The sequence below is a fragment of the Pyrus communis genome, chromosome 3 (genome assembly GCF_041283825.1).
Source record: "Pyrus communis isolate YQ-2024b chromosome 3, ASM4128382v1, whole genome shotgun sequence".
Taxonomy (NCBI): Eukaryota; Viridiplantae; Streptophyta; class Magnoliopsida; order Rosales; family Rosaceae; genus Pyrus; species Pyrus communis.
The window spans coordinates 28,599,614-28,626,761 of record NC_142567.1 but is presented as its reverse complement, the minus strand read 5'-3'; the positions used below and the strand labels follow the sequence as shown (position 1 = coordinate 28,626,761).

Below are 27,148 nucleotides of genomic sequence, written 5' to 3'. Positions count from 1 at the left end.
TGAAGACAAATATACCAGAAGCTAGGGCTTACTTCTCTAACCAAAAACTTGGTGAGGAGAGAGGCTACAAAGGAAAGAAAACTGGCTTAAAATGTAGCCATTGTGATGTTGGTGGGCACTCAAGAGACCGATGCTGGATTCTTCATCCAGAGTTAAAACCAAAGTTTCCTAGGGATAACAAAGGTGTCTCGAAAGGCTCGTACAACCCTTCTTACAAGGCAAATCATGTTGCCACAACTTCTTCTGATGGAGCACTGAAGTTCACCATTAATCCAGCTGCACTGATCAACGAGTTTGCTATGTTTCTTCACAAGAAACAAGGTCTTGGAGATAGTGAAGGACCACTAAATCAGTGTGACAACAATCAAACTGCACTACTATGACAGTTTGCTGGCTTCCTGGCTGGAAATGAAGGCGTGGTACAAAGGGACATCCCAGGTATCTTACACTCCTTCTCAACTGCTCTCAGCATTGGTAATGTGCATGATTATTGGATTATAGATTCTGGAGCCACTGATCATATGACTAACAAGTCTACAAACTTGCATAAATTCGAAAAAATTTCTATTCCATCCCAAGTGTCAGTTGCCAATGGAAAAAATGCTATGGTTGTGGGAAAAGGAAAAATACATTTGATCTCAAGTGATGTCGAGTCTAAGGCTCTTTATGTTCCCTCATTCCCTTTTCAACTTTTATCTGTTAGCAAGATCACAAACTCATTAAATTGTCTTGCCATTTTCTCTCCCAAAAATGTGATCTTTCAGGATGTAGTCACCAAGAAGACGATTGGTGAAGGATTTTTCTTAAATGGTCTCTACTATCTTTCCAAGCATATTCAAGTTCCCAAGGTTTTTCAAGTCACTTCAAGCTTAGCTCAAGAACAACAACTTTGGCACCAACGTCTAGCACATCCTTCTGAAAAAGTTCTATCCACCTTGTTCCCAAATATGTGCAAAGTTACAAGTCCTTGTGATGTTTGTCATTTATCTAAGTTTACTAGATTACCATTTACTTCCTCTTTGTCTAGGGCTAGTAACCCTTTTGAAATTGTGCATTCCGATGTTTGGGGACCAACTATAGAGTCTTTTGATGGATACAAATATTTTGTAACTTTTGTGGATGATTTCACAAGGATTACTTGGTTGTATCTTTTGAAATTTAAAAGTGAAGTGATGGAAGTTTTTCAAGATTTTCATAGACTTGTGGCCACCCAATTTGCTTCAAAAATTCATATTTTACGTTCAGATAACGGCACAGAATATATGTCTCATAACATGTCACACTACTTGAGCACGCATGGTATATTACACCAAACAAGCTGTGTTGGAACACCTCAACAAAATGGGGTGGCCGAGAGGAAGAATAGAGATCTACTTGAGAAGACTAGAGCTCTTATGTTTCACATGAATGTGCCTAAGAAGTTTTGGTCTCAAGGAGTCCTTACTGCGGCATATCTCATCAATAGATTGCCTAGTAAAGTGTTGAATTTTAAATCACCTTATGAGGTCTTGAAAAATAGAAAGATCAACTTTTCCCATTTGAGAGTCTTTGGGTGTACATGCTTTGTTCACATTCAAACTCAAAATCGTGACAAGCTAGACCCAAGGGCTGCCAAATGTGTCTTTCTAGGTTATTCATCTACCCAAAAAGGTTACAAGTGCTATAATTCAACAACTAGAAAAATGGTTGTTTCAAGGGATGTTAAATTTGAAGAACATGTTCCTTACTTCTCACAATCACTGGATTACTCTAGACAGGGGGAGCATTTGATGGACTTATTTCCTTTTCCATATCCAAACGGAGAAGATGCAACATGCACTCCTAGTGATCATGTGCCGGATGATGTTAACCTTCACTCGTTGGAACATCTTGAAGATGAAAACCCTTCCTCATCAGAGATTCACACTACACCCTCCAGTGATCCTTCCAACCATGATGTTGTTCAAATACCTGTAGTTCAATCTCCTACAGTTCGTCGCAATCCTGCACGAGAGAGGAAACTTCCATCCAAGTTGCATGATTATGTGACCTACACTGCCAGGTATCCCGTGACTGATGTTATTGATTATAGCAAAGTTTCATCTTCTTTTGCTACATTCCTAAGTGCCATTAATGAAGCTCGAGAACCTCAAAGTTTTCAAGAAGCCAATCTTTACAGTGAGTGGAGAAATGTTATGGCAGAGGAGCTTCAAGCCCTCCATGAAAATAACACATGGACTATAGTGAAACTTCCAAAAGGAAATAAGGCAGTGGGGAGTCGTTGGGTGTACAAAACTAAGTTTCATTCAGATGGCACAATCGAAAGGAATAAGGCTCGCTTGGTTGCTCGAGGTTTTACACAAACCTATGGCGTCGATTATAAAGAGACATTTGCTCCGGTGGCAAAAATGAACATTGTTAGAGTATTGTTGTTGGTTGCAATTAACAATGCATGGCCTCTCTTTCAAATGGATGTTAAAAATGCTTTCCTGCATGGTGAACTTGAAGAAGAGGTTGACATGAAGCTACCCCCAGGTCATCCTCAATCAAACAATCCAGAAATGGTGTGCAAACTCCATAAATCCATTTATGGTCTCAAGCAAAGTCCACGTGCATGGTATGCCAAGCTCAGTCATGTTCTGGAAAGGGTTGGTTTTTGTCGAAGTATTGCGGATTCTTCCCTATTTGTTCGTTCCAGCTTTGTGGGTAAACTAGTTGTGCTCATTTATGTTGATGATCTAATTGTGACAGGTGATAATATGTCAGAGATTAATGCTCTTAAACAGTATCTCAACAACAAGTTTGCTATCAAGGATCTTGGCACTCTCAAATACTTTCTGGGCATCGAGATGGCACACTCTCACAAGGGTTTCTTCCTCAACCAACGCAAGTATGTCATGGATCTTCTTCACGAAGCAAAAATGACAGATTGCAAGCCTGCTCGTACCCCCTTGGATAGCAACTTGAAGCTAAAAACTCACGGTGATCCAGTTCCCAATTTAAGTTACTATCAAAGAATGGTTGGCAAACTCATTTATCTGACTATCACACGTCCAGATATATCATATGTTGTCAGCATTGTTAGCCAGTTTATGCACTCTCCAAGCATGGATCATTTGAAGATTGTTCATCGTGTGCTACGTTATCTTAAGGGTTCCATTGGTAGAGGAATTCTTATGCGCAACAATAGTCACACTCAGATCTCAGGCTATACCGATGCTGACTGGGCAGGCAATTCTCTCGATCGCAAGTCTACCACTGGGTTTTGTACGTTTGTGGGAGGCAACCTAGTTACCTGGAAAAGCAAGAAACAAAGTGTTGTTGCACGCTCTAGTGCAGAGGCAGAGTATCGTGCTATGGCGTCCACTGCTTGTGAACTTATTTGGCTCAAAAGCCTTCTGTTGACTTTAGGTTTTCCTCATCAACAACCCATGTCCCTACACTGTGATAATCAGGTCGCGATGCACATTGCATCGAATCCTGTATTCCATGAGCGAACTAAACATATTGAAGTTGATTGTCACTAAGTCAGAAATCAAGTTCAGTCCAAGGTGATCGACACTCACTACACGCGCAGTCATGATCAACTTGCGGATATTTTCACAAAAGGATTACCCTCTGCTGATTTTCAACGTCTTTTGTTCAAGCTTGGATCAATTAATCCCTTTGATCCAGCTTGAGGGGGAGTATTGGAAGAAACTTTACTTTTCCATGTTTCCTTCGATGTTTTCTGCTTCCATGTTTCATGCTTTGCTTTTTACTTTTTCATGTTTCCTTCCATGTTTTCTGCTTCCATGTTTCATGCTTTGCTTTTTCTTTCTTTACATTTTGCTTTCCTTTCTTCCGCTCATTTATATGAGCTTTCCTTGTAAGTTACACACATATACAAAGATAGACATTCAAAATTCAATAGATTCTCATCAACCTACCCTTGTACCAAGCACTTTACCTAAGGAACGATTCCAGCCACCTTCGCTATGGCATTTGCTGTGGTTGCTTGTACTTGTTTCAAATTTTCGTATTAAAGCATGGAAAGCTCTTTAGATTTAACTCTTTCACACAAGGTATTTTTGTGAACTAAAATTTTGTTTAGGATCAAAATAATGTTGTCTCTCTGTTTTAAATTAGTTTATTGTATCATCTTAATATAAATTCTATTGTCGAAAGCTTATCAGATCAGTGCTTGATCTTCTTCCCAGTAACATGAAAAACGCTATCAAAGTTTTCCTCCTGCACAACGCATAATCTTTGCATTGATCAGAATTAGGCAACACAATCTGCAAAACCTCTAGCTCATTCCCCTCTGACATATCCTCGCCTAGTTAGTGATGCGTATAAACTCCATTTCTGATAGTCCTAATTGCCTCAGTCTTTGCAATCCTCCGAAATTCGGATCAAACCATGTTTTTTGTAAGTTCATCATTCTAGTGTAGTCGGCCTCATGGCTTCAATAATTCTGAAAGCATTCTTGGCTTCAAAGGCACAAGAAAATGCTAGACTAGTATAGCCACCTGAAAGAGTAGCAAGTAGACGGCCTACTTAATGATTTGATAGTAGCTTAATATTTCTAATGAGTTTAAGATAGATGATTAACTTGGTATTCCCGGGATTGCACGCCGCGTAGTCTTTTATATGAACATATTCTAATACTATGGTACCAAACTCATAATTTTCAGAATAGCATAGGGAAATGGCATGGAGCAAGCCATGGAGCAAGAAAGAGGATGAACAATCACATTTCTTTGGTTGAAATAGGAATAAAATCACATAATATCTCATTAGGGTAGAGTTCAGGAAGTCATCTTAAGCCCTGAAATCCTCATGGTAGACCCTCAATCGGGGGTAATAACAATTTCTAATGGTTCTAATAGCACATTTCTTTTAATATAAATATTGGAAACAGATACAAGCAGACACTGCAAATGCAATTGATTTGAAAGCTACAGAGCTTGGCAGCTTTCCCTTGTCCTTCCTTAGGTAAAGGGCCTGGTATAATGGTAGGTTGAGAAGAACTAAAACCCCACACAGAAGAATTTGCAAAGGCATTTTCTCATAAGCTTCTGCTATTCCTTCTCCAGAGATTGCTTTGTTTAAAAACCCAAGGAAGCAGTACAAATTGAGAATTGCTAGTGTTGCAAGCACGGTAAACATTGGCGACGAATCTCCAAATTCCATAACCTCTTTCTTGTATCGTTCTGACACATCTTCATCATCCACCTTAGATGTTATTATGAATGCTGTATCAGAATATCCAAGCGAGTTTAAAATGGTGTCAATGAAGGCAAATAGGTAGGAACTTGTTCTCTTGTAAAGCCAAATTCGTTGATCGTTCCACCAACCTAAGATTGTGCCACCACACCCCAAAAACTCAACAAAACTCCTAGTGTACTTCGAAACTATCACGTATGCAAATGGTATGAGCCACGGGCTCCAGACCTAAGTCCAGAAAGCAAAACCCTTATTATAAACATTGAGTAAGTTGCAAAAAAATTATGCATATTGTGATACAAAAACAGTACCTGTGGAAATAAGGAAATGCCTTTGAGGAGGTAAAGGGAAGGGACAATCGAATAAAATAACGTTGCCAAGGAATTCGAACACCAGAAGCAGTAGCAACAATATCCAAGTTGAAGACCAAAGCTAATTTTTCCATGTGCGTACCATGCAGGGCTGTATTTAGAAAGCAAAATCTGGAAATTGCCTTCTGTCCATCTCTTATGCTGCACAAGCGTCTGAGTTAGCGTGGTTGGGGCTACTCCTAAGAATGCTTTCCTTGAGGGATTGCAATACACTGATTTCCAACCGCGGCATTGGATTGATAGCCCTGTGATCACATCTTCTACGGGACATCCATATTTCAATCCCATCTGCAAATTATAGAAATTCATCAAGCTCAAATTAGTGTGCAGTTGTGTGTGTGTGTGTGTGTGTGTGATCGAGAGAGAGAGAGAGAGAGAGAGAGAGAGAGAGAGAGAGAGACCTCTTTTCCCCATTGAGTGTTCTCTTCAAATGTACAGCTTGCAAGACTTCTTGAATTTTCTTCTAACTCATGAATTCTACTTTCTTCTCTTTGTCCATTGAACTCCCATTTCATATCAATCTTGGATCCCTTGATAAACTTTCTCCCACAAAGAGTCTCTCTTCTGTGAAAGCATCCACTTCCGACATATAGAGTGCCGCCATAACCATCCAAGCCATGGAATTCCACCTTCAATCCCCACTCCAACATGTCAACTATAAAGTCCAATATAATTTAACATGAAACTGCACTTAAAATAAATTCAATTCTACAGTCTTGTAACTCCATTTACATCTACTCACCTCGTAGATTACGCGTAAAGAATTGCTATACAAGTCATTCTTAGTTATATTTTCAAAATTCTGTGGGAACTGTACGAAGGCAACCTCTTGGCCTTCTTCTTCATCCATGAAGAAACAAAGCACATCACGTATGGCCATGGAGTTGTTCGAATACATGTCGCAGTCTACATTAAGAATGACCTGGCCATTGCTAATGTTTGAAGATACCCTAATCTGCATTAATGTTAAGGATCACATAACAAACAGTGAATGATTATTATATCAATAAACACTCTAAATTTGATGGTTTTGGAAGCAACATTTTTGGTCTCTGAGGGCGATCCCAAGCCAACAAGGCTCCCTGCTTTTGCGAGGGTCAGGTGGGAACGTCTATCGTACACATCCTCACCCTTTTAGTCTCTCTTGTACCAAAAAAAAAAACCACCGGATAGATGTAAGTTTATAATTACCAGAGCATTCATAGCGCCAGCTTTGAAGTTATGGTGATGTTGAGGCCTTTTCTCCCGAGCTAAATACACTAAAGTTGGCAATACACACCCTTCAACATCTCCTGAATTAGGGTTCCTCCCATCAATTAGAATCTAGGAGAAGCGTTTAATTAGTACACATCAAATATCAGACAGTAGTGGAAAAGTTTAACTTTGTTTTTTCTTTCCACTGTTTTACTATGATATGAGAAAAGACATGGAGTACTTGAAGCGAACGAAAAACTTGACACAAAATCGAGCGCATTGTTGTTCTAGGACATACAGCCAACTCCATTTAATAGAGTAAGTCTTTGTTGTTGTCGTAGTTGTTAACTATGAGTCTATGACCATGAATTGCATTTTTTTTCTTTAAAAGAGATCATTTGAGTGTCAAATTAGTTTCATACGTACTTGAAGAATGGTGTCATGGTCACGTCTGGATGAATTTGGATCCCACTGAGAAAAGCCTTTGCATTTTGATCGTACTTCTTCTGAAATCCTGCCTAGCTTCACTGCATTTTGGATTTGATTCTCCATTTCTTTGTATGATTTCTGTAGCAAAAATTTCAGAAAACAGGTATCAGTGAACTAATCAATATAAATTGGGCTGGACTGCCCAAACTTATTTTATTACCGTTAGTATTACTTTGAAATGTGAACACCTTCATTGCTGTTTGCATAAATTATCTCCAAGGACGATATCCTAAGCCCATTACTATGCTCAGCTAATTGTTTTGGTGATATATTTTTCTAAAGAAATTATTATTGACACTTCAAAAATAAATTATGCACTTTAAATTTTTTAGACGCGGACGATTAGATTATTAGAGTGTCAATAATAATTTTTTTTTTTTAATATCCAGGCAATATGAAAAAGGTGACAAGAGACCGTAAAAAGATACAAACCACTTCCTTTCATAAATAAAAAAAGATTACAAACCACTTGCACTTGTTTACTAGGTGTAGTATACTTTATTTTATTATTTTCAGTTTAGGCCTACTTTCAACTTCATTTAATTTTATTAAGATGCATTCATACAAATAATTTAGTGAATAAAATTATAAATAAAAAATTTGTGTCATTTGAACATTATTATCTCAATCATACTTAGCAAATGTTCCAGATACACATGAAAAAAAATTCCTCTTGGTCAATGACCAAAATACTAACTTGAAAATTGTCAAAAAACTCATAGCTGATTTTTATTTTTTTATAAAACGATATGTTATAAACAATCCTAATTTACAAAAACAATAATTAAATTTTGATGCAAAAGAAAGGTGTCTTGCAAAATGAGTAATGTTAAGTAAACCAAATTTTGAGACCAAATTTATAAATTATATGATGTGTCATTAATAAAATAAAATAAAATAAGCACGCTAATTAACACTTAAATAATAATTTAATAATTAACAATGATATCATATAATTTACAAAATATAATTAAATATTTAGTCTCCCTCATATTGCCCTCTTGAATTTGTTATATTCAATTGATATATCTCATAGATACGGCTTTCATAATAGTTACTAGCATTTGTCTACATACTTTGTATATGAACACATTTTTTTAGAAAATGAGAAGGAGAGAGGGAGAGAGGGAGAGGGAGAGAGAACGTGGGGGGGGGGAGGTTTTTTTTTATTTTTTATTTTTAATATTGGAGGTATTTTAACATCATCTGTAGGTGAGGTTTCAATAAAAAATTATAAAATTTGAACCTGTGAAATTACATTATTGCCCATCTTTTTTTTTTTTTTTTGGTGCTAGAAGACTAATTTGTCTTTTCACCCTCTTTTGTCTTTTCATCCTCTTTTGTCTTGCAAATTGAGCAATGCTAAGTAAACCAAATTTTTAGACCAAATTTATAAATTATATGATGTGTCATTAATAAAAAAAATAAACACGTTAATTAATACTTAAATAATAATTCAATCATTAACAATGATATCATATAATTTACAAAATATAACTAAATATTTAGTCTCCCACCCTTTTGAATTTGTTATATTCAATTGATATATCCCACAGATACGGCTTTCAAAATAGTTACTAGCATTTGCCTACACACTTCGTGTGTATGAACACATTTTTTTAGAAAATGAGAAGGAGAGAGGGAGAGAGAGAACATGGGGGAGTGGGAGGTTTTTTTTTAATATTGGAGGTATTTTAACATCACCTATAGATGAGGTTTCAATAAAAAATTGTAAAATTTGAACTTGTGAAATTACAGCATTGCCCATCATTTTTTTTTTTTTTTGTGATAGAAAACTAATTTGTCTTTTCATCCTCTTTTGATTGACAAAAGAAGTTTAATTAATTAGTAGAGATAAGAACTCTTAGATTTAGTGGTTAAAAACATTCACCATTACACATGAGGAAACCCATAACTCATGCTTTGCCGTTTTTGGGAAAAACAAAAATAAGTTGACCCATTTAATCGTTATCTTTACGTTATCTTCTTGGCTTTTTGGGCTGTCACGAATATAATAAGTTACACAAATTCTGAATTTGATCCAATACAGAAAAATTTGTGTACCTTAGTAACCCGGAAATCTTTAGCCTGATCATCATCAATTGCATCAGCAGATACTGTGACAAAATAAGCAGCAGGTGACCTTGGCTCCACTTTGTACCTCTTGCAGTATGGTATCCAATGCTTTGCAAACTCAGCAGCCTCCAAGAGAGCATAGTACGTAAGTTCCGACCCGCCATCATCGGACAGATAGACGCTCAGCTTCTCCGGCGGATAATCATAAGCCATCACTGACAAAACCGTGTTAATCACCATCATCGGCGGCTCAATGGTTGGGTCTGCCGTGCACACAAATACGTCCACTCCCGGCAATTCATTCTCGTATCTGAGTTCAAATTTCATGAATGATACTTGTTGGATAACAAATATAAAAAAATGAGTATGAAGTTAGAAATACATACACGAAAGTACCTTTGAGATAGCCTATCTTTGAAGGTGTACCTATACACACGGTTCCACCGGGAGGCCTGAGTGAGGAGCCAGTAAAAACCAAACCATATCTCAGCACCCAATAGTCCAATCCAACCAAACCTTCCATCTTCTCCTGCTTTTGGTATGTGACTCAATCTATAAACCCAAATCAAACATATTCCTGCAAATATAGATGCTGCAAAAACCCTATACAGGACTGTTCCCTTGGCTCTCCTCGTCTCGAACAACGACAAATATCCTTCATTTCCCATCTAGTTCAAACCTCTCTCAGCTCAGCTCAGCTCTCTCTGTCTCTCTCTATCTTAAAATAACAGAGAATGATAGATATGGTTATATTTATTGTCGGCCACAGCCTAACATTGTTGACAATTATTTACCAATTATGTGAGCCACCTACGGCAGAATAGATATTATATTAGCACAAGCGCCTATTGGAGTTATTCAAATTTTTAATGTTATTGTATTAGATGCACTGAACATTCTACTATCTAGAGGGTGATTGCTTTGAGAGGAAGAGAAATTGCACGTGGACACTCTCATAGTGAGATTTTTTATAAATTTTGTCACTTCACATTTTAACGTTAATTTCATATCCACATTATAAAACATTGTTTTAAAAATATAAGGTAACAAAAAATTTATGAAAATTCTATTTTTTTAGAGACCCTCATTAGATTTTTGAATATTAAGACGGAAAGCGGGGTCTAAACGGTACCAACTCAAGTTGGACTTTTGGTCCCCTCACAAGGCTTGACATATAGCTAACTCTAAAGCTAGTGAAGCTTTAGAGATATAAACAAAAGTAGAAACAAAAGTAGAGATATAGCTAACTCTAAAGCTAGTGAATTTGTAGAAGCATTGTTTCTATTGTTTAAAGATATAAACAAAAGTAGAGACGCTTAAACCTCTGAAGCTAGTGAAGATTTTTCTTGTAGTGTATTCATCGTCACTCTCAGTCATCGACACTCATTCAACAGTCATTCGTCTTGTGCCCATGCCACCAGTGAAACAAACAACCAAAACAACCGCATGAAGAAGATATATTAATGGTAAGTTTAGATTGCCAATCAATTGTTAAATCCATGGATATTAATGGTGAGCAAAAACAAACTGAATAGGAAAACAACTAAAGTGGGGCCATGCACGTAAATCCCCCTAAACTGAGAAGGAAAGGAAGGGAAACGGTCAACAAGACACTAATATGTAATATCCTAATGCAACTAGGGTTTTGTACATGAACAAGGATTGAAGTCAGAGATCTATATACAGGGAGGTCTATTTAATTATCTTTCAAAACATATTGTTGCCTGTGAGCAGAATCAGATTATCAACTAGAACGCCCGAGATCAGAAACCTAATTAAAAACAACAACAAAAAAACCCTACGTGGTCAAAAATTCGACCGTGATCATGATTGCTACCAAAGTTCATAAACCGTAGCTTTAGCTATCTCGAATCTGGCGAAGCGTTCTGATGACTCCAATTCTTACCGTTGTCAGACAAGAAGAACTTAACACTCTCACTCTCGCTCTCTCTCTCTTTCTCTCTCTCTCTCTCTCTCTCTCTCTCATGCGGGGAATTGTGGGTACGAATTTAAACTTGCTAAAATTTGTTAGTAGTTAGTAGTTACCCGGCCGAGAGGTGATTGAAAAACTTGAATAATTTTGTGTTGTTTGTTTCAGTGGGTTGGATGTTGTTGGTGGTGGTGCTACGAGTGGATGTCGTCGCTCAGAACGGTTAGCACAGCATTATGATGCTGATACTGCTCGAGACACCTCAAATACGGCCAGGGAGGTCACGAAGTATAGGTGGAAGCAGAGGAAAATTGCTACTCAAGGTGGCACATCTGAAACGCAGCACCTCAAGAGGGAAATTACTATTGATGGCACCTCTTACAAGGTCGGGAAAGTCGAGGAGTATACTGCTCAAGGCAGCACGTATGAAACGCAGGACCTCAATACTCATGGCACCACTTGTAAGCCCCAAGGCAGCACGCCGGAAAAGCAGCACCTTAATACTGATGACACCTCTTATACGATCGAGGAGTATAGGCAACGGAGGGGAATCAATGTTAAAGGTTGTGGTGATATTCCAAACCCCATTATTTTTCATTGTGACTGGAACACGAGGGTACACCACCAAGTGTTTTTATATGAGTAGTGAGAAATTTTACCTTTTAAATTATTAACTTTTTAAAACATATATCTCATTATTTATATAGTAACACGTAGTGTAACATCTCGTATACTGAAAAATCTCTCCATCAGGACTTTCAATGACACTCGGTTTCCAAGGTACCTACTTTTTTTATTTTTTTTCTTATTTTAAACAAGTTAACTTGTTATATAATAACGTAGGTAAACTAAATTTGTAGACTAATTTACAAACTAAATGATGTGTTATCAATAAGAAATAAGCATGTTAATCAATACTTAAATAAAAATTCAATCATCAACTTTCATGTTATTTAGTTTACAAAATTTTGTCTCCTTAGAATTACCCTATATAATATTACAAACATATATATAATTATTGAGTGTTGATGATTTGAGAACACAATGTCCCACACATCGGTGAAAGATAGATCAATGCAAGGTTTATAAGATATTGGACTACTCCCCGTATTGTCAATTGGTTAATGAGAGAATCCCAAATTCTTCGTGGTATTAAAGTAGATTGTCCTTGGTTTGAAAGCCCAAGGAAGCCCAAGGGCAACACGTGCTCATACATTCACTCAATTTGTTGTCCACGTGTAGACTTGAAAATTGACTACATATGAGAGGGTGTGTTGTGAGTTGATATGCTTGTGCAATATAAGCGATGGTCAGAAGGTAACCTCCAGATTTTGCTTTCAAAGTATAGTCCCGCATGGTATGCCTATGGAAAAATTAGTTTAGGCCATCGACTTGGATATCTTCGATACTCCTTTTGGGCTGCAAATTGCTGGGCAACACTAGTTTACTCAATTCATCCTTCACTATACCTCTTTAGAGGCACATCCTTATTTCCACAGGTATGGTTCTAAGTCCTTATTCTCATTAATTTGCCACAAAATTGCACAATGACATGTTTCTTACATACATTTGCAATTGTACCTTATTTAATTACCAAAACTAATTGATGGGTCAGTAATCATGTGGGTCCTTCCATGAATCTGTGATCCAAATTGGTAATGTCGCTATATATCTATACCTATTTGTTTCAAATAAAAAACCATATGCAGACCAACTATGATTTTAGGGGCCTCATTTAAGTTTTGCTTATGACCCCCCAAAATCTCAAGATCAACCTTACTTCTCAATGTTTCAAACGAATATCTGTTCTGTTTTTAGATATGAAGCTCATGGCTGACACCATATGTACATGTATGCTTGCATGCATTAGCTTGTTAGATTCGGATCACACATTTAGACAAAAATTAACCTAATATACCAAGTGAACAAACAGTTACCTTCTAAATATTTATTTAGTATATATTTTATGTCAAATGGGTTTTGTTTTGTGAATTTAGATCTCAAGCATGGTTCATACCATTTGCATATGTGATCATTGGAAAGTACACTTGGAGCTTTGTGGAGTTTTTGTGGTGTGGTGGCACAACTTTAGGTTGGTGGAACGAGCAGCGCATATGAGCCCCTATCTCTTTGCCTTCATTGACACCATTCTACACTCCCTTGGATATGGTGATTCAGCATTTCTAATAACCACCAAGGTGGCTGATGAAGATGTGTCACACCGCACAAGAAAGAGATTACGGAATGCGGGGACTCTTCTCCAATGTTTACCTCATTGGCAACACTTGCATTGCTCAATTTGTACTGCTTTGCTGGGTTTCTTAAGGAAGTAATCAATGGGAAGGGCATTGCACAAGTTTATGATACATTGACTTTGCAAATTCTGCTATGCGGGGCTCTGATTCTCATCAACCTACCCTTGTACCAAGCACTTTACCTAAGGAACGATTCCAGCCACCTTCGCTATGGCATTTGCTGTGGTTGCTTGTACTTGTTTCAAATTTTCGTATTAAAAAGCATGGAAAGCTCTTTAGATTCAACTCTTTCACACAAGGTATTTTTGTGAACTAAAATTTTTTTTAGGATCAAAATAATGTTGTCTCTCTGTTCTAAATTAGTTTATTGTATCATCTTAATATAAATTCTATTGTCGAAAGCTTGTCAGATCAGTGCTTGATCTTCTTCCCAGTAACATGAAAAACCCTATCAAAGTTTTCCTCCTGCACAACGCACAATCTTTGCATTGATCAGAATTAGGCAACACAATCTGCAAAACCTCTAGCTCATTCCCCTCTGACATATCCTCGCCTAGTTAGTGATGCGTATAAACTCCATTTCTGATAGTCCTAATTGCCTCAGTCTTTGCAATCCTCCGAAATTCGGATCAAACCATGTTTTTTGCAAGTTCATCATTCTAGTGTAGTCGGCCTCATGGCTTCAATAATTCTGAAAGCATTCTTGGCTTCAAAGGCACAAGAAAATGCTAGACTAGTATAACCACCTGAAAGAGTAGCAAGTAGACGGCCTACTTAATGATTTGATAGTAGCTTAATATTTCTAATGAGTTTAAGATAGATGATTAACTTGGTATTCCCGGGATTGCACACCGCGTAGTCTTTTATATGAACATATTGTAATACTATGGTACCAAACTCATAATTTTCAGAATAGCATAGGGAAATGGCATGGAGCAAGCCATGGAGCAAGAAAGAGAATGAAAAATCACATTTCTTTGGTTGAAATAGGAATAAAATCACATAATATCTCATTAGGGTAGAGTTCAGGAAGTCATCTTAAGCCCTGAAATCCTCATGATAGGCCCTCAATCAGGGGTAATAACAATTTCTAATGGTTCTAATAGCACTTTTTTTTTTATATAAATATTGGAAACAGATACAAGCAGATACTGCAAATGCCATTGATTTAAAAGCTACAGAGCTTGGCAGCTTTCCCTTGTCCTTCCTTAGGTAAAGGGCCTGGTATAATGGTAGGTTGAGAAGAACTAAAACCCCACACAGAAGAATTTGCAAAGGCATTTTCTCATAAGCTTCTGCTATTCCTTCTCCAGAGATTGCTTTGTTTAAAAACCCAAGGAAGCAGTACAAATTGAGAATTGCTAGTGTTGCAAGTACGGTAAACATTGGCGACGAATCTCCAAATTCCATAACCTCTTTCTTGTATCGTTCTGACACATCTTCATCATCCACCTTAGATGTTATTACGAATGCTGTATCAGAATATCCAAGCGAGTTTAAAATGGTGTCAATGAAGGCAAATAGGTAGGAACTTGTTCTCTTGTAAAGCCAAATTCGTTGATCGTTCCACCAACCTAAGATTGTGCCACCACACCCCAAAAACTCAACAAAACTCCAAGTGTACTTCGAAATTATCACGTATGCAAATGGTATGAGCCAAGGGCTCGAGACCTAAATCCAGAAAGCAAAACCCTTATTATAAGTTGCAAAAGAAAATATGTATATTTTGACACACAAACAGTACCTGTGGAAATAAGGAAATGCCTTTGAGGAGGTAAAGGGAAGGGACAATCGAATAAAATAACGTTGCCAAGGAATTCGAACACCAGAAGCAGAAGCAACAATATCCAAGTTGAAGACCAAAGCTAATTTTTCCATGTGCATACCATGCAGGGCTGTATTTAGTGAACAAAATCTGGAAATCGCCTTCTGTCCATCTTTTATGCTGCACAAGAGTCTGAGTTAGCGTAGTTGGGGCTACTCCTAAGAAAGCTTTCCTTGTGGGATTGCAATACACTGATTTCCAACCATGGCATTGGATTGATAGCCCTGTGATCACATCTTCTACCGGACATCCATATTTCAATCCCATCTGCAAATTATAGACATTCATCAAGCTCAATTAGTGTGCAGTTGTGTGTGCGTGCGTTTGCGTGCGTGCGTGCGTGCGTGTGTGTGTGTGTGTGTGTGTGAGAGAGAGAGAGAGAGAGAAAGAAAGAGAGAGACCTCTTTTCCCCATTGAGTGTTCTCTTCAAATGTACAGCTTGCAAGACTTCTTGAATTTTCTTCTAATTCATGAATTCTACTTTCTTCTTTTTGGCCACTGATCTCCCTTTTCATATCAAACTTGGATCCCTTGATAAACTTTCTCCCGCAAAGAGTCTCTCTTCTGTGAAAGCATCCAGTTCCGACATACATAGTGCCGCCATAACCATCCATGCCATGGAATTCCACCTTTAATCCCCACTCCAACATGTCAATTATAAAGATTAGAATAACTTAACATGAAACTTTTCAATTAAATAAGTTCAATTCTACAGTCTTGTAACTCCATTAACATCTACTCACCTCGTAGATTACGCGTAAAGAATTGCTATACAAGTCATTCTTAGTCATATTTTCAAAATTCTGTGGGAACTGTACGAAGGCAACCTCTTGGCCTTCTTCTTCATCCATGAAGAAACAAAGCGCATCACGTATGGCCATGGAGTTGTTCGAATACATGTCGCAGTCTACATTAAGAATGACCTGCCCATTGCTAATGTTTGAAGATACCCTAATCTGCATTAATGTTAAGGATCACATAACAAACAGTGAATGATTATTATCAACAAACATTCTAATATTTGAGGGTTTTGGAAGCACCATTTTTACCTCTCTAAGGGAGACCTAAAGCCAACAAAGCTTCCCGCTTTGCGAGGGTTGGCCATGAATGCCTATCGCTTTTAGTCTCTTTTGTAAAAATAAAATATTACCGAATAGATGTAAGTTTATAATTACCAAAGTATTCATAGCGCCAGCTTTGAAGTTATGGTGATGCTTAGGCCTTTTCTCCCGAGCTAAATACACTAAAGTTGGCAATACACACCCTTCAACATCTCTTGAATTAGGGTTTCTCACAAGAATCTGGAAAAAGAGTGTAATTATTACACATCAAATATCAGACAGCAGTGGAAAAGTTTAACTTTTTTTTTTTCAATGTTTTACTACATAAAAGACATGGAGTTCTTGAAGTTAACGCAAGACTACAAAATCGAGCGCATTAATGTTCTAAGATTCATACAGCGACCCCACTTAATGGGATAAGGCCCTGTTGTTGTTTACTATGACCCTGAATTGCATTTTTTTCTTTAAAAGAGATTATTTGAATATCAAATTAGTTTCATACTCGAAGAATGGTGTCATGGTCACGTCTAGATGAATTTGGATCCCACTGAGAAAAGCCTTTGCATTTTGATCGTACTTCTTCAGAAATTCTGCCTAGCTTCACTGCATTTTGGATTTGATTTTCCATTTCTTTGTATAATTTCTGTAGCAAAAAAAAAAATATCAGAAAAACAGGTATCAGACTATCAGTGAACTAATCAATATATATTGGGCTGCACTGCCCAAACTTATTTTTTCACCGTTAATATTTACTTTGAAAGTGTGCACCTCCATGTGCTGTTTTGATGATATATATAAGAAATTGTTATTAGCATTAAAAAAATTTAATTATATACTCTAAATTTTTTATATTTAAAACAAATACTTTTAGAGCAACTTTATCCCATCCCAATTGCCAATGGAATAGGATAATTTTATCCCCCAAAGCCCAAAAACCCCTCTCCATGCCAGCCCAAAAAAGTCCGGCTACATGTGGGCCCATCCATTATGGACAAAGTAATCGGTCAGGGATAGCTTGTCTGTGTGCCTGAGTCTATCTGACGTCAAGCTGATATCAGCCACATTTATATTCACTAAGTTAATAATTGCCTTTGTCCAATTGTCTCAACAATTATTACATTAAAGAAGGATGTAATTGCTCTTATAAGGAGTGCACGATTAAAATTTTAAAATGTCAATAGTAATTCTCTTTTTAAATGTATAAACAATATTAAAAAAGAAGAGCCAAAACACAGTAAGAAAATACAAAGCACTTACATTTGTTTACCACGTTTTGTATTGCCAGCTGCACTTTGTTTTATTTTTTCAAATTTAGGCCTACTTCCAACTTCACTTATATTAAGATGCACACGTACAAATAATTTAGTGAATAAAATTTATAAATTAAAAAAAAAATGTGTATAAATTTGAACATTATTATCTCAATCATACCCATAGGCAAATGTTCCAAATACACATGAAAAATTTTCCTTGTGGTCAATGACCAAAATAATGACTCGAAAATTGTCAAAATACTCATAGCTGATATATATATATATATATATATATATATATATATATATATATATATATTTATTTATAAAGCGATATGTTAGGGAGGGGGGAAAAATCCTAATTTACAAAAAAGATATATTTTGGTTTAAAAGAAAGGCATATTGCGAATTGAGCAGTGGTAAGTAGATCATATTTTTTTTAGTCAAATTGACAATAATATGATGTGTCATAAATAGAAAATTAACACGTTAATTAATATTTACCTAATAATCCAATCATCAGCAACCATGTTATATAAAGGGAATTGTTATTAACATTCCAAAAATCTCATTTAGCATTCTAAATTTTCAATAATTAAAAAGAAAAATAGTAAAATACACTTGTAAGGAGTATAGAATGAGATTTTTAAAATGCTAATAACAGTTTTCTATACTAATTATAAAATATACTTGAAAGAGTTGGTCTCTCTAACATTACCTTACTAATTTATATTCAATTAGCCTTCACAACTAGTACTTAGAAGAAACGTTGCAGTAAGTGGTTAAAAACATTCAACATTACACGTAATGATACCCCACAATGATGCTTGCCCCTTTTGAGAAAACAAGAAGTAAACGTGAGAAAACCCGTAACTAATGCTTGCCCTTTTGAGAAAAGCAGAAAATAAACATGATTGACTGACGGACTTAGTCTTTATCATTACGATTCTTCTTAGCTTTTTGACCCGCCACGAATATTATAAAAAATTCTGAATTTGATGTAATACAGAAAATCTTTGCGTTACCTTAATAACCCAGAAATCTTTAGCCTGATGATGATCAATTGCATCAGCAGATACTGTGACAAAATAAGCAGCCGGTGACCTTGGCTCCACTTTGTACCTCATGCAATATGGTATCCAATGCTTTGCAAATTCAGCGGCCTCCAAGAGAGCATAGTATGTAAGTTCCGACCCGCCATCATCGGACAGATAGACGCTCAGCTTCTCCGGCGGGTAATCATAAGCCATCACTGACAGAACCGTGTTAATCACCATAATTGGCGGCTCTATGGTTGGGTCCGCTGTGCACACAAATACATCCACTCCCGGCAACTCATTTTCATATCTGTTCATGTAACCCCAATATGTCATCAGGTCAAATTTTATGAAGGAAAAATTAGTATTCGGTCCCTAGTTACTAATGTTTATTGACTGAAACCTTATTAGTTTTCAAATTTTGATTAGAGTCTCTAGCATTAATATGATAATGAATTTACATGTTTATTACATATTTTTTTAAATAAAAATTAGTAATTGATTTAGAGTTTTAGTACTCACACCTCTATTAAACTCCTAATTAATTTTCAATTCAAACATTTCCAAAATAAATTAATTAATTAAATTAGAATAAGTTTGTACCCATTAGTTTTTTATAAAAATATTCTCAACTTTTTTTAATCTTAAATGTACCCATTCTTAAATATATCAATTTGTTATATGTAAAATGTATCATTTTTTTAATATAAATGTACAAATTTTTTAAACAAAAAGTACCCAAATTTTTAATATAAAATCCATTAAAAAAAAATCAATCCATTTTTAAAGTTATATAGGTACATCATTTTTTTTTCGTTGATTTGAGAATGTATCTATGTCAAGTTTAATCGAAGAAATTTACTAATGTTATTAAGTCTAATATCTTCTTCTTTTTTCTGTGTTTCAAAGAATGTATTCATGCTTTGGTACAATAATTTCTTTTGTTAATTTTGATGAATGTATCCATATATATATAGAGAGAGAGACACACACACACACACACAATATAATAGAGAGTATAATTTATATTTTATTATTTTTAATCCCGTAAATTATGGGTTATATTTAAAATCTCATTAATATAAACATATACAATTTTCAATTTTTAATTTTTAATTTTAAAATATAATAATTTACACGATTACATTAATGTCAGGGACTTCGATCAAAAACTAAAAAAATACAAGATTTCAGTCAAAAAAATATTAATAGTTAAGGATCGCATCCAAAGTATCCATTTTATGAACCACGGTTGTTGAATAACAAATAACAAACTAACATGAAGTAATTGATATACCTTTGAGAAAGCCTGTCTTTGAAGGTGTGCCTATACACACGGTTCCATCGGGTGGCTTGAGTAAGGATCCAGTAAAAACCAAACCATATCTCAGCACCCAAAAGTCCAATCCAAGCAAACCTTCCATCTTCTCCTTCTTTTGGTATGTGACTCAATCTATAAACCCAAATCAAACATATTCCTGCAAATATAGATGCTGCAAAAACCCTATACAGGACTGTTCCCTTTGCTCTCCTCGTCTCGAACAATGGTACGTACCCTTCATTTCCCATCTAGTTCAGACTCTCTCTCAGCTCAGCACTCTCTCTCTCTCTTTCTATCCTAAATAATAGATTTTCTTTTTTGGTCAATATCCTAAATAATAGATAAGGGCATATGTGGTTACATATATTTGTAAGCTACAGCCTAACATTGTTGACAATTTAATCCATGTGATGTGACTTCCACCAATGGCAAAAAAGCACTTATTGGAATATTCAATTTTTAATGTTATTGTAGTCAGTGCACTGAAATGACACTCAGAAGGGCAGCTCACCCCCAGCAAAAGTACCTTTCAAGGGCATGGCTAGGTAAATAAGTGGTAACTCGCCATGTTCCGGAGGTCATCACCAAAACGTAAGGCTTGGACAGTCGAGCTAAAAAATCTATAAAAGCGGAAAAGGACACCATAGACAATGACACTCAACCAATCAATCAAAAGACTTTCAACTTTGCTCTCATAAAAGCAAGAAACTAGAATGTTTTAGTTTGTCCATTCTCTGTTCTTTTAGTCATAGATTCACCATAGAAAGCTATCTTTTATCAAGTTTTAGAAGCTCTACCACTTTTCCCCAGCGTTATAGTATTGAATCCCTTTAGTAAACCCGTTTTACCTTTCATTCTCTAAAGATTACAACCCATGTAAAATAAAAAGAGAAATGGTCGCAAGAAGATGAACCTTGCCTGACAAGGTTATAATCTTGCCCAACTATTTTTTGTTTGTACTTACATAAAGTGGATCTGCTGTTTAAATGCATCTTCCTTTGTGTTTTAAATCATTTTCAACTGATTGTCATTCAATGTTCATCTATGATTAATTTGGTTAAACTAATTAACCTTACTTCTTTAGTGTTAACTGTCATCACAGAAATAGTTGGAAGGGCCTTGAACTCCCTTTATCTGGACTTACAATATTATGAGTAAAAGTCCTTGTTTACAAGGCAAGAAAAAGAACTTTATACAAATTTAACTTATCTGTAAAAATCCAGTAAGCTCAAGAAGTATAAGTAACTTGTGCGCAAGTAATCAACCCAGTTAATAAACAAAAAATAACAATCTGTTATACAAAGATAACAGTGGCAGGCTCAAATCCATGTTAGTTTTGATTGTGAGCCTTAAGGCCTAACAAAGGCCCCACAAAGGCACCTTTCAAACTAATAGCAAACTCATATTACAGCACACCAAGCAACAAACCTTGCCCGACAAGCAAGACCCTAGGGAGTTGTGCGAGGGACAAATCTAGCCCAAACATAGTTTTGGCATGCCCAATGGAACTTATTTTGTGATATTGTATGCCAAGACAAAGGAATGATCGAACTTTTAGGTGGAAGGTGGAATTTGGGCAACCTCTTTCCAACAGAAGTAGGCATGATAGATCACCCATAAGACTTTCCTTCACTGCACGGCCCCAGAATGATAGAGAGCCCGACCTTTTCTGAGAAGTCAGGTGGAAAGGTTACTAATGAAGATCTACAAGCCACCATGGTGCAAGTATTGAAGAGTATGGAGAAGATCTCTCTGGAGACCAAAGGAAAAGTTAACAAGTTGTGTTCCTTAACAGGAACGCTACAAAGAAAGTTCAAGTTAGAGTACTCCACACCGAAAGATGGTTACAATAGGGAAAGCTAGATAGAGACAGCCAGACCTATAGAGAGAAGCTTTTTCGGGCATCAATCATAGCCCAAAGTGGGGGACTTCCTATCCCCACACAATAATATGGCTAATCACAACAACTCAGGAATAAACTGACAGAATTAAGGAGGATGGTAGTACAAAATGCTTAACTACAAACTCGCCTGATATTTAGGATAACATATCATAAGCGAGTACATTGATGAGCATAGTATTTTCCCTCTCAATTTCAAGATGCCCGTGTTCCCAACTTTTAGTGAGGAAGACTGTACTGTGTCTTCCAGATATCACATTTTTCAAGTTTTCAAATCGTTGTGTGGCATTTAAGGACAACCCCGACTACAAACTATTTGGAAACTCACTGGTAGGCTTGGCTTCTCAATGGTACTCTATATTACCCCTTAATTCCATTGCCAACTGGGGGCAAATGAAGATGGCCTTTCATGAGCAGTTCTATAGGGTGGAACCTGGAATGATCATTAATGATCTGGTGGAAGTAATGCAATATGAACATGAGCCTACAAAGGATTTTATGATGAGATTCAGGAAGACCAGGATGAGATGCTAGTTCCCAATCAACCATGCTCAACTCATAGCCATTGCCTAGAAGGCTTTGAGACTACCCTAAGGAAGAAGTTCTATGATGTATAGTTTAACGAGCTTCAAGAGTTGGTGACTGAGGCCACTAAGTATGAGAAGCTGTTAGCAGAAGAACAGCAAGTGAAGCATTCATCTAAAGTGCCCCGTTTTTATAAAGCAAAGCGCTAATACATCAGCTGGAGTTTGAAGGCCTAGAGATGGGAGAAAATGATAACAGCCGGGAAGAAGGGATAGAGTTGTGCGTTGTAAAGATGACCACTCATTGGACTTGAGTAACAATATGACCTAAACTAACTAATTTAGACGTCGTTTGAACAGCAACTTTGGCCCTAGCTTTCTCCATTTCATATCACCTTTACCAATTGGACTCTAAACTCTTTTCTTATTGTAACGGGGTAGCTAATCGCCTTGCGATTTTTCTTTTATTGCGGAAATTTTATTCACATCATGATATGTATCTTTGCACTCAAAATGTTAATGTGCATGTTCCTACATTGGACGCTTGTCTAATTCCGCATTCTTATTTTCTACTGGATATCTAGTACACCATGTACGATGCGACCTCATCAGTGGCAGTATTGCCTCCTGTTGATAGACTTTCTAATTATAATATGTGGTGTTTCAGGAAGAATACTAGTTCATAAACAATGACTGTTCATTAATCTTTCAGCTAGCTAGCTTTCCTAGTAAATAGGCATCAGGCATGCCAGTGTAAGCAACAAAACAGACTTGAAGATGACAGATGATGGTACATGACCCTTATCGCTGCGGAAGAAGAGCGCCTGGTACACCGGTAAGTTGATCATGACCAATATGCCACAAAGAAAAACTTGACTGATCAACTGCTCTGAAGCTTCGGAATCTATATCCATGGCAACCCTACTTGTTCCCCATACTAAGCTTAATAAGTTCAGCAACGCTGATGTTGCCAAGACGGTATACATAATGCTTGGACTTCCAAATTCCATGACCTCCTGCTCATACCTCTTTGTCACATCCTCTGTCATCACCTTATCAGTGAGGGCAAAATCTGTTTCGGATAGCCCCAATTGCCTCTTTATGGTATCGAAGAAGGCAAAAAAGTAGGAAGTAATTCTTCGGATCAGCCACATTCTTTGTAAGTTCCACCATGCTTTGAGTGAACTACCACATTGGAGGGCCTCAATTATGCTGTAAACATTCTTGGCCACAAAAACATAAGCAAATGCTAGGAACCATGGACTTGACACCTGAAAACATCAATTAGAAGCAATCAGTTAATTTAAATGACCTTCATATGAGTAGCTTGCCAATGACCATTTGGTCTTCTAGCACTCGGTCTCCACTTTGTAGGAGGAGGTACTGAGTTCAAATTTTATACTCAACAAAATTGTTGATAAAAGAAAACATACAAAGGGAAGTGGTATTCCGCTCACTCCTTTTCTCCCATGCAATTTCTATTTATTTATGGTCTTTCGATTGAATAAATTAAAGTAGAAACCAGGGACAAAAATCAACGCTGTGCAGGAGGAAAGAGTTGTGCGGAAATCATTTTTCTGTATAAATAACTAGCTCATAAAGGAAATCCATCCCTCTAATATCAAGAAGAGTGAAATTGAGGTACCTTTGGGAACAAGGGAATGCCATGGAGCAAGTAAAGTGGAGGAACAGTCACATAACACATAGTTGGGAAGGAAAGTGGTGCCCACAAAAGGTAGAGACAATATCCCATTTGGGCACCCAACATTATCTTTCCATGCCCATATATGAAAGGGCAATACTTGGAGAAAAATATCTGAAACAAGCCCTCACACCACCTTTTTTGCTGAATAAGTGCTAAATCCAAAGTATTTGGAGAAATACCTAGAAACCCTTTTCTCTCTGGATTGTAATAGATTGACTTCCACCCCCTACATTGGATCGCCAAGCCAGAAACTATATCTTCAACCGGGCATCCATATATCAGTCCCATCTGCATTAAAAACAACATATATTTCATCGTGATATTCGGGTCTAGTATTTGGAAATAGGGAATGAGTATGAAGAGAAAGAGGGAGAGAGAGAGACAGAGACCTCTTTGCCCCATTTAGTACCCTTTTCATAGCTACAAGTGACAAGAGCTTTTGCAGATTCCTCCAACTCTTGGATACTTCTGTCAATAGTATTTTGGCTCTCTGTATTCCGTTGTCCCCTATAATCCTTGGTATATTTCTTTCCGAAAAGACATTCTCTTCGATGGAAACATCCGGTGCCACAAAACAAGGCCGCGCCATATCCACCCAACCCAGCAAGCTCAACCTTTATGCATGACAACCCAAACCAGAACATGTTAGTCCAGCAAAAACCATGTACCTTTCTTTACTAATCATTTAAAAGTGCAAAGCTACAACCACAATCTGTGTCTCTCACCGCATTAATTACAAAACATCCACTTCCATAGATATCGTCCTTGGTGAGATTGCTGTAGTTTTGGGGATGTTGCACGAAAGCAATCTCGTGGCCATACTTGCCGTCCAAGAAAAAGCATAATGCCTCTCGTATTGAGTCTGCGTTGTTTGCGTACATATCACAATCCAGGAGGAGGATGAAGGGTGCCTTGCTTATTTCTGATGACACTCTCAGCTGCACAACAACAAAAAATAACCTTTTGCATTTTGCATAACACAAAACTTTAGTAAAATTAATATTGGAAGAGCTAATGATTTTTAATCAAACACAAATTTGCCTAAAACGAGAAGATCCATTATTAGTGTCTACAATTGATTTCTTCCGTGTAGTCGTAATCGATAGGGTCTCATTGGTAATGTTCATCCTGATTCCTGAGCTAGGATCTAAATCTCCATGAAATTCATGGTTGTGCACAATTTCTCATGCAGCGAAATTCTCATCAGTACAAGTCAACTGAGAACATATGAGGGTAAAATATACACAAGTTATGCGCAGATACAAATTAAAATTAGTAGGAGCAATGTAGTTGGAACTTGGATGTAAGGAAGCTAAAGCTAACCAGTGCATTCACAGCTCCTGCTTTGAAGTGGTGAGGCTGTTGGGGTCTTTTTTCTCGTGACACATACACCATTGTTGCCAACCGGCATCCATCATTATCCATGGCGTTCGTGTCTCTTCCATCAGTTATAATCTTCAAAAGAAACGAAAGGGACAGAGCAATCAAACAAAAAAGAGTGACAAAAAGTAATGGGCAAAGATCAGTTCATTCAAAGAATTGCATACTTGCACAATTGGCTGATGATCATTCTTTGATACTTTGAGGTTCCATTCTGAGAACCCTTTGTGTTGCATCTTTGTTTCTTCTGGAATCTTGCCCGTTTCAACAGCAGATTCAATCCGATTCTTCATATCTTCGTAAAGTTTCTTTGAAAACATATAAGTGTGAGTCAGTCAGTACGTTACATGGATGTCCTATCTAAAACAAAGAAAACTGAAAACGAAATTGTCACCCAACGAACCCTATAGCTCCACTCGGCATTTTTTTACCTTGATTTCCAACCATTCCTGACCATACTTTACGTCATGCACATCAGAGTGCAGGGCAAAGTAGGCCTGTGGAGACCTTGGCTCAATGTTGAATTTTTTACAGAAGGGAGTCCAGTACTTAGCGAAACTGGCGGCCTCTAAGAGCGCGTAGAAAGTGAACTCCGAACCGCCATCATCAGAAACATAAACATTCAATTTCACAGTTGGATAATTGTAGGCCAGGACTGATAACAAAGTGTTGACCACCAAAGTTGGTGGCTCCATTTTGGGGTCTGCAGTGCATATAAAAATGTCAACACCTGGTAACTTGTCCTCATATCTGCAAAATATTCAAAGAAATATAATCTTTATTGGTTAGAAAATCATAACTGCACTCTCATATGTTTTACGTTTTTATTTTTTATTTGATTTAATTATTCAAAGGAGAATCAAAGGTAGAGAAACAAGAGAACTGCAGTTGCAGCAGGAGAAAACATGAGCCTAGAAATCACTATCCTTTCTTGAGGAAGTTTTAACAAAATCTTTCATTAATGTTCATTTTTTACGAAAAATCACATTTTACTTTTTTCACTAAAACACACCATATTTCGTTAAGGACCCATTTATTTATAACATTTGAATCATATAAATCAAAGAAAAACCAGGTGATTGACCGAACTAAGCAAAAGTGCGCAAAAAGAGAAAGATGTGTGCGAAGATTATTTATCTGTTCTTAAACCAACTGTATACTATTAACTGTATGAACTTAAGATGGAGGGGTAGCAAACCTGTGAGAAAGCCTGTCCTTGAAAGGTCGACGATAGGTAACGTCCCATCGGACAGACTGAGTTATAATCCAGTACAGGCTAAACCAGAACTCAGCTATGAGCATGCCAATCCAAGCCCATCTTCCTGCCTCTCCTGGTTGTGGGATGTTTGTTACTCTATACACCCATATCAAACATATACCCACCAATATTGTTGACGCAAATACTCTATATATACCCCTAAACCTTGCACTTGTGCTCTCAAACAACGGAAGACTACTCTCTTCTCCTTCTCCACCACTCTCCTGCTTGCCCATCTCTCTGTTTCTTCACTCTCTCTGGTTGGATGAAGAGAGTTGGTTCATTTGTTTATACATATATGTATAATATATATATATATTTAAAGTAAAATAATGCTGACGTACCAAACAGTCTTTAAGCAACAAAACGATTGTAATCAAGC

The 27,148-nt window shown here is 36.9% G+C and overlaps 3 protein-coding genes across 7 annotated transcripts; all 3 read right to left on the bottom strand.

Moving 5' to 3' along the window:
- Window positions 1-4,704: 4,704 nt before the first annotated feature.
- On the bottom strand, window positions 4,705-10,113 carry LOC137715958 (cellulose synthase-like protein E1). 4 transcript variants are annotated; one of them, XM_088691727.1, is made up of 9 exons: window positions 9,714-10,075; window positions 9,306-9,627; window positions 7,179-7,319; window positions 6,750-6,881; window positions 6,301-6,513; window positions 5,960-6,187; window positions 5,499-5,846; window positions 5,319-5,415; window positions 4,705-5,216 (listed from the first exon to the last, which is right to left on the bottom strand). In XM_088691727.1, exons 1-9 carry the CDS (start codon window positions 9,983-9,985, stop codon window positions 4,861-4,863), a joined length of 2,109 nt encoding a protein of 702 aa, XP_088547853.1. In that variant the 5' UTR covers window positions 9,986-10,075; the 3' UTR covers window positions 4,705-4,860. The 4 variants fall into 4 exon arrangements, with proteins under 4 accessions (XP_088547853.1, XP_068311426.2, XP_088547855.1 ...); XM_068455325.2 differs by having other exon boundaries at window positions 4,705-5,415; window positions 9,714-10,113; XM_088691729.1 differs by having other exon boundaries at window positions 4,705-5,415; window positions 9,704-10,042.
- A 4,341-nt stretch (window positions 10,114-14,454) lies between these two features.
- LOC137715727 (cellulose synthase-like protein E1) lies at window positions 14,455-20,338 on the bottom strand. Of its 2 annotated transcripts, XM_068455069.2 has the most exons (9): window positions 19,976-20,335; window positions 18,667-18,988; window positions 16,891-17,031; window positions 16,503-16,628; window positions 16,071-16,283; window positions 15,729-15,956; window positions 15,247-15,594; window positions 15,077-15,173; window positions 14,455-14,974 (listed from the first exon to the last, which is right to left on the bottom strand). In XM_068455069.2, the coding sequence occupies exons 1-9, from the start codon at window positions 20,245-20,247 to the stop codon at window positions 14,574-14,576; spliced, it is 2,148 nt and encodes a 715-aa protein (XP_068311170.2). In that variant the 5' UTR covers window positions 20,248-20,335; the 3' UTR covers window positions 14,455-14,573. The 2 variants fall into 2 exon arrangements, with proteins under 2 accessions (XP_068311170.2, XP_068311169.2); XM_068455068.2 differs by having other exon boundaries at window positions 14,455-15,173; window positions 19,976-20,338.
- Window positions 20,339-22,967: 2,629 nt separating this feature from the next.
- Window positions 22,968-27,068, bottom strand: LOC137715760 (cellulose synthase-like protein E6). The gene is made up of 8 exons (XM_068455105.2): window positions 26,707-27,068; window positions 25,940-26,258; window positions 25,676-25,816; window positions 25,452-25,583; window positions 24,854-25,066; window positions 24,518-24,742; window positions 24,069-24,416; window positions 22,968-23,694 (listed from the first exon to the last, which is right to left on the bottom strand). Exons 1-8 carry the CDS (start codon window positions 27,000-27,002, stop codon window positions 23,149-23,151), a joined length of 2,220 nt encoding a protein of 739 aa, XP_068311206.2. The 5' UTR covers window positions 27,003-27,068; the 3' UTR covers window positions 22,968-23,148.
- Window positions 27,069-27,148: the final 80 nt, after the last annotated feature.

Bases quoted from the DNA above. Each gene is read 5' to 3' on its own strand.
- LOC137715958 (XM_068455325.2), bottom strand. From the start codon at position 9,985: ATGGGAAATGAAGGATATTTGTCGTTGTTCGAGACGAGGAGAGCCAAG. The intron at 9,628-9,713 runs GTACTTTCGTGT...ATTTGAACTCAG, and splicing joins AAAGATAGGCTATCTCAAAG to ATACGAGAATGAATTGCCGG. The intron at 6,882-7,178 runs GTACGTATGAAA...CGCTTCTCCTAG, and splicing joins ACCATGACACCATTCTTCAA to ATTCTAATTGATGGGAGGAA.
- LOC137715727 (XM_068455068.2), bottom strand. From the start codon at position 20,247: ATGGGAAATGAAGGGTACGTACCATTGTTCGAGACGAGGAGAGCAAAG. The intron at 18,989-19,975 runs GTATATCAATTA...TTACATGAACAG, and splicing joins AAAGACAGGCTTTCTCAAAG to ATATGAAAATGAGTTGCCGG. The intron at 15,174-15,246 runs GTACTGTTTGTG...TTCTGGATTTAG, and splicing joins GCATTTCCTTATTTCCACAG to GTCTCGAGCCCTTGGCTCAT.
- LOC137715760 (XM_068455105.2), bottom strand. From the start codon at position 27,002: ATGGGCAAGCAGGAGAGTGGTGGAGAAGGAGAAGAGAGTAGTCTTCCG. The intron at 24,743-24,853 runs GTGAGAGACACA...TCATGCATAAAG, and splicing joins GATGTTTTGTAATTAATGCG to GTTGAGCTTGCTGGGTTGGG. The intron at 23,695-24,068 runs GTACCTCAATTT...TGATGTTTTCAG, and splicing joins GCATTCCCTTGTTCCCAAAG to GTGTCAAGTCCATGGTTCCT.